The 6325-nt window shown below is 45.9% G+C and overlaps 1 protein-coding gene across 1 annotated transcript; it reads left to right on the forward strand.

Annotated features, from left to right (window-relative positions):
- The first annotated feature begins 236 nt into the window (after window positions 1–236).
- On the forward strand, window positions 237–5474 carry Med18 (mediator complex subunit 18). The gene is made up of 7 exons (XM_077702361.1): window positions 237–564; window positions 665–731; window positions 884–1006; window positions 3464–3542; window positions 4299–4385; window positions 4870–4916; window positions 5355–5474. The coding sequence occupies exons 1-7, from the start codon at window positions 390–392 to the stop codon at window positions 5401–5403; spliced, it is 627 nt and encodes a 208-aa protein (XP_077558487.1). The 5' UTR covers window positions 237–389; the 3' UTR covers window positions 5404–5474.
- Window positions 5475–6325: the final 851 nt, after the last annotated feature.

The raw sequence follows: 6325 nt of genomic DNA on the forward strand, positions 1-6325 counted from the left end.
AGTATTGTTTTGTGTTTGAATGTCGCGTTTACGGTGGGCTGGGTAATTTGCGCGTTTGAAACTCCCGCCTTCTAAAGATGCCACTAGTGTGGTGGGGAAAGAGACCTGATAAATTTTGGCAGTCAATGCAGTAATTGAGTAATATTAACGATAACCTGAAATGGTTACAGCAGTGAGCGTAAATTCGAACTCTCAGCGCCACTGCCTAACGGGAACGAACGGGCCGTTCAGATCCAAGCCACAACCATAGTCGAATGGACAAAAGTTGCCGCCTTGCCGCCGGCTGCCACAAAACAAAAAGACTACGGTCGCTACGGTGTCAGCTGAGTTAGGGGGGTTAGTAAAAGTTTCTGTCAAAGTCACTCAACGATGGAGCTGCTCTTGTAAGAATGGAACCAGCGCCCACTGCTCGTCGAGGCCTCGTGCCTCTACAAGAGTATCTGCTCCAAGGTAGCATCATGGATGGTGCTTGTGAAGTACTTCTCCACCGTCTCCGAGGTCTCTGCGACAACTCTGACTCGCCCATCGAGTCCTTCCACGACTACGAAATGGTTTTCCAGATAAGTGAGCGGCTTTTTGCTGCCGAGCCTGCAGCAGCGATCTCTCTCTGGTGGACTTGTTCCACTCCTACTGATGCATGTCGCAAATGTTCGTGTGTATGCAGGAGCTCCAACAGGAACACCTCTGTCTGTACGAGCGAGGCAGTCGCTTGACAGCCCGCAGATGCCGTGGTGAGCACGTGTTGTTGATGGTGACAGGTCTAAACATAGAAACTGTGGCAGCACTGAACAATAAATGTTACCAGCGGCTTTATTCTCGTGCTTCTAAACGTTGCCAGTGTCTTGCGACCGTTGGAGTGATGCGTGTGCATTTTTATTTCCAGGCAGCTACGCTACGTGGGGCAGCCAGAAGTTGGGGATAAGACCAGGCACACAGTCGTAAGGAGCTGCATAGACGTCAGCACGTCCAACAATCTCGTCAGCTTTTTAAACGAGCTGGGCTTTCGGTGAGCGTCCATGTCTTGGCATGAACCACAAGCAAATGTTCCCAAAAGCAGATGTGTGAAGAGCCAGCACGCTGCATGCCTTCGTAAAAACCATTGCTAATCTGAAGATTAGCCTGAAACTTGTAAAAGGAGGCTCTTAAAAGTGCTGGAACAAGCTGGCCTCCGTCAGTCGGTTCAAGTGTTGTGAATACCACTGTCACGGCCGCTGGATGAGAGCGCACGTCAGTGCGCCTTTCATCCAGCGGCCGTGCCACTGTGCCACTCATGGCAGCAGCAGCAGTTGCCTATTAGCACACAAAATTCTGGAAGTGTGAAGATGTGTGTGTCTGCCTCCTACCCTTTCCAAGGTATAGGTTTGGGCGAGTTGGTAAATCATACTTGAACATTCAATGCCCAGATTACACAAGGACGACAGAAAGATGAGACAATGCGCAAGACGAGATGGGACAGTGCGCATTGTCTCGTCTTATTTCTGTCGTCCTCGTGTAGTTTGCGCATTGAACGTTCAAGTACCCTTTCCGGACTACAGCTGGTGACATCACTAATTGTGAATGGTGAAGCATGATTGGTTGAGCTTGTTAATAATTGAGCTAAAAAAATTACAGGCAGTTTGGTGGGGCCAGCCATAGGTAATCTTGTGAAAGCTAATTTTCTTGGACCAAATTGGTGGTAGTCACTTTTTTTTGCCAAGTTTGGCACTCCTAGGCCACTGATTGACCGGTTGCTAATCAAAATTTTCGCAGTTGCGATGTAAGTTGATGTTGGGCATGTACTATATGTGCATGAGTAGGTATGGGCATAAAAGAAGATGGCCTCACAGTTATCAGGCATGCCCTTTCGTGTCAATCTGTCAAATGGGTAACGTGTTGTGTGTGTGGTCATTAAGACTGCATGGCAGATCTCTTTAGCCATTTCATACCCGTGCTACACGAGCGTTTTAAAGATGTCATTTAACTGAAATGACATCTCTGAGCTGCTACACAACACATTTCAAATGCTTTTGGTTTGTAGGTAGTTCTGCCTACCGAGGGGGGTTCAGGCAACGGCCTCGTCAAAACATCACGCACAGAACATTGCAAGAGGAACAATTGCGCTTTACTCAAGCAGTGGAAAATGAAATATAAATGGAACAGGGGATACAATCAACCAAGCACATAACAAAAGCACTTCAGGGTCCCAGGGCTTACGGTACGGCGGGACGAACGGCGGGCCTTGCTGACGTGCGTCTTCTTCGAGGTGGCTGACGGCGGTGGCTTCTCTCTTGTCACCGGCGGCGCTCCCGGCCAGCCACTCCCCCCGCTACCAAGCGCCGCTGCCCTTATCTAGCGTGCCCAAAAATGTGCCACGCCCCCCCTCCATCGCACAGTCTTTCTGCCGTGTGTTCCCAGATGGCAGGAGAGGTGGCGCGCGGCAGTTTGAACGGCCTAACGTGGGCGCTCACAGGGGAGAATCCCCACAGGTTGAAATGCCATTTGAGTCAAAGGAGCACCACCAACGACCTTTGAGGTTCTTAAAGGCCTTCAAAACGCAACGCTCATACTCTCGGGCACAGTTTTTGCATGCGGTAATTACAAAAACAATTTACGAGTAGTACTAGGCGTTTAAAGTGCACGATCTTCATACTTTTTTACTTGTTTTTGTTCTTTATCACTCACTACGATTACAAGGTAACTTGGTACTCTCAACACCGGCAGTGCGCAAAAATAAACTAGCTGTCTTGTGCATGTTTTGTGCATGCTTGTATATTTTTATCAATTTGATCACTAATAATTGTTTTTTTTTTGCCCATTTTTAACTCTAAAATTAAATTTTCGTCAAGAATGAAACAGGGCAGCAGGGGTGACACCAAAACATGGTGGGCAAACCCGGAAACTTTCAACTGCCTTTGAAAATTGTCGTGTAGATTGGTGGAACTCCTTCCAATGCGAATGTCATTTGAAATTTCGAAGGCCATTCGACTGAAATGTATTTTCAAACTCTTGTGCAGCACAGGTATCAGATGATGGGCTTGATTTCACTTTCTGTATTGTACACATATGCAAGTGGGCATAATTGGTAAATTGTTCGTTAAATGTATGCATTTCCAATTTCAGGAGGTTGCTCAGCAGTGGTGGAAATTTGAGTGATGCATGCTGGTAACAATTGGTAATGGTGGCCATAATATAAATCAAGGTTCAGTTGTGTACGTACTATCGTGACCAGCTGCTGACTGAATTAAAGCACTATTGCATGATACGGTGGTCACGGAAGTCTTTAAAAACACTGGGCACTCTCTCTCCTAACACACTGTTCTCATCCTGTTACTTTTGCTCAGAGTTGACTTACCTGCGTGCTAGGCCGGCACCTAGCAGGGCTTGCTGCTGTTTGGCTTAGAGATTGGTTTTGATGCAAATTGTACTGTACATTTATCTGCACATGCATTGCAGCAAACTTTTTCTGCTCTTTCAATTTGTCCAGGTTGGACTTTGAATTTGTCCTGAAAGGACACATGTTCCAGAAGGGGCGCATGAAAGTCATTGTAGCCAAAGTTTTTCGGGTAAGTGCAACTTCAAAATGCTCGCAGTCCTAGAAAGAAATATGTTAACTCCTCTGGCATACAGACACAGTGAAGGGCAGTAGACAAGTGTTGCCTAGAGCTATTGCAACCAAAACGATGCACACTCTATGTTGATGTGTGTGTGTGTGTGTGTGTGTGTGTGTGTGGGGGGGGGTGCATGCATGCTGTAATGCCTGTCTGCCCGTACAAGGGGGACAAGGGCACACTGCTGGCACTTGCTTTGCCCAATGCCAAACTACGGTAATGTGGTGCAAAAACCGAAGAATTTGATCCACAAGGCCTCCTCGTGCACGTGTGCCATAAATATAGGCCACAAATGCACCCCTTTGTAAACGGCCTCGATTGATAAAATTGTGTAGATAGGGGCACACGAGATAAATGCGTGCACATTTGTATGTAGGAGTGTATCCAGCTTGCACTATGCATGCTCATCCTTCAGCTAGTCAAATTTGTTGTGAAATTTTTGCATTTCCTTACTAGCATTTCCACCATGTTCTCGCCATGACAACTTAATCAAGCAATTACTTTCACAGAACACTGCTCACTTTTGCGAGCATTTCCTAACTGGCTAGGTCTTCCTTTTAAGTGTGTGTGCTGAACGGCAGCTGTACGGGACCAAAAATGTTGTGCATTGGGAAAAATAATTTACCTTATCATTTTCGTATCTGCAAGGTTTTACCAAAGGTGTCCTGCAATTGTGCTCTCGAGAGCTTACTTGCTGCCATCGTATTACAGTTGGTGCAGCAAGGCAACCCTGAAAGCATCGAGCCCATCTCCAACTCTCACATAATAGAGTTGAGTGTCATTGCCCCAGCTGGACAGGTAAGCATCAATGAAGGCGTAAACCAGTGTTTTTGTTTTCCACCTTTCTCGGGACAACAGCCACTGCGTTTGCTTTAAAAAGGGTTAGCAGATAACGCAAGCGGGCTGGCTCTGGTTTGCATTAGCTTGTCGTATATTGTGTGTTGCCTTCTTCCTGCAACAAGACTGCAGCCTGCCACAAATTTCCAGGCTACTGCCTCTAGCACACTTTTCAAAGAAAAACCCCGAGAAAGGATTTGTTACGTCACACATGGCTGAGCAGCAAAGTCACCTGACAGCCCAGTGTTTTTTTTATTGCATGCCTGTTTTCATATTCCTTTTGCTAAGCATTTGCTGGGACTCTGCAAAATAGGGGCCACTGCAACCTTAGGCACAGCAGAATTTAGCTCGTGACTGTTTACTGTTGTCCTGTTTTTGGGCGTGCTGAGGGCTAGCACCCTCAGCTATATCATAAAATGCTTCTGCTACCATTTCCTCATTGCAGGAATCCTTGGGCGACGAGATGAAAGCATTTGCAGACCAGCTGAAGCCGTATCCTTTTAGCAAGCTTTTTCTCCGTGCTCAGTGGTTCAGCACAGGCTTCAGTGCTTCTTGGTTGTATTTTTTAGGTTGTGTAGGTGGGTTTAGCGGACTCATAATCAACAGCTCTTTAGCTATGGAGCTTCCAGTATATTCCAGATAACCAGATGCTCTCGTGTGTTTGTGAATTTGGACAGGTTTTGTATCCCTTGTTCGTTAAATTGTGTGAAATATCGGCACTCCACTGAAAGAGCATGGGAATGTTTCAGAAAGCTTGTACATACATGTCAATTTTTGCAGCAGTTGCACATTAGTATGCACTGAATCTTTTCCCACGTACATTGTGAACTCTGTTGCTTGGGTTCAGTCAGCGTCGACTCCAGTGACATTGGTATGTGGAGCCGACATTAGTGAATGTTGGTGGTGTCTTATCCTTAACCATAACTGCAGCCTTGTGGAACTGGAGAAGATTGATCACACAAGACTGCAGCACATGTGAACCAGTTGTTTCTCCCATCACTGTGTATATAGTCATCAAGCATACAATAAACACTGCTCACGGCTCTGTAAGGCACTTGTAGCAGCTTTCTATCACATATAGGGTGTTACATCAGTAAACAAGCACCTTCAAAACTTTTTCCAGAAGAAACCAGCCCTTCGTTTGTGCTCAAACTTTACGTTTGATTTGCATTACACGGTCTATGTTGTTCAACACCAAAGCCGAGACTGCGCTAGCCTGCTCATTAAAAATGGAATAGAAACGGTTTCTGCCTAGGTGTAATTCTGAAGTCATGATTCCAACACCACCTTAGAATGGCAATGCCACCAGGTATATCCAAAGCAAAAAGAGTGATGCCAGTTCACCGACATGCATAAAATTTCCCCTTGCAATGGCCTGCGCAGTATGGAAACAAGGTAACATACTTCTGTACAGAGTAAAATAGTTGAACAGCCAACCATACCTCCTCGGAAATAAAAACCAAAGGTGCACATACAAAATCTTTTCAAGCTTGTAACTACTGTCTTCAAATATTGCAAGCACCAGCACGCTTCGTAAGCTTTACAGCTATGCCCTGCTGACAGTACTGCCTTGCAGTACAGAACGGTTCAGTTTGGCACACCCCACAAGTGCTTGCAGGAGGCGGTTTACCTGGATAATATGGTGCACTTTTAGCAATTGCTGAAAAATAAGTGATGAAACAAAAGTTGTTTAGCATGTAGTCTTTATGCTTTTGACTGTTCTGAACTAATGAGTCAATATTCGCAGACAGTCACAAAGTACTGTCTTTGTGGCAGTCACCACATCGGTACACTGGCTAGTTTGGTCTGAAGGGAACTAAAAAGACAGTCTGATCCCCCCCCCCCCCCCCCGACATTTATTTCTTGAAATATAACACATTAGACTTGAAAGCTGTGACACT

The sequence above is a fragment of the Haemaphysalis longicornis genome, unplaced genomic scaffold (assembly GCF_048455015.1).
Source record: "Haemaphysalis longicornis isolate Haplotype H1 unplaced genomic scaffold, Haemaphysalis longicornis Haplotype H1 scaffold_3, whole genome shotgun sequence".
Taxonomy (NCBI): domain Eukaryota; kingdom Metazoa; phylum Arthropoda; class Arachnida; order Ixodida; family Ixodidae; genus Haemaphysalis; species Haemaphysalis longicornis.

Excerpts from the sequence above, each read along its gene's own strand:
- Med18 (XM_077702361.1), top strand. The coding sequence starts at position 390 with ATGGAACCAGCGCCCACTGCTCGTCGAGGCCTCGTGCCTCTACAAGAG. Across the intron at positions 3,543-4,298 it reads TTGTAGCCAAAGTTTTTCGG|TTGGTGCAGCAAGGCAACCC; the intron begins GTAAGTGCAACT and ends ATCGTATTACAG. Across the intron at positions 4,386-4,869 it reads TCATTGCCCCAGCTGGACAG|GAATCCTTGGGCGACGAGAT; the intron begins GTAAGCATCAAT and ends TCCTCATTGCAG.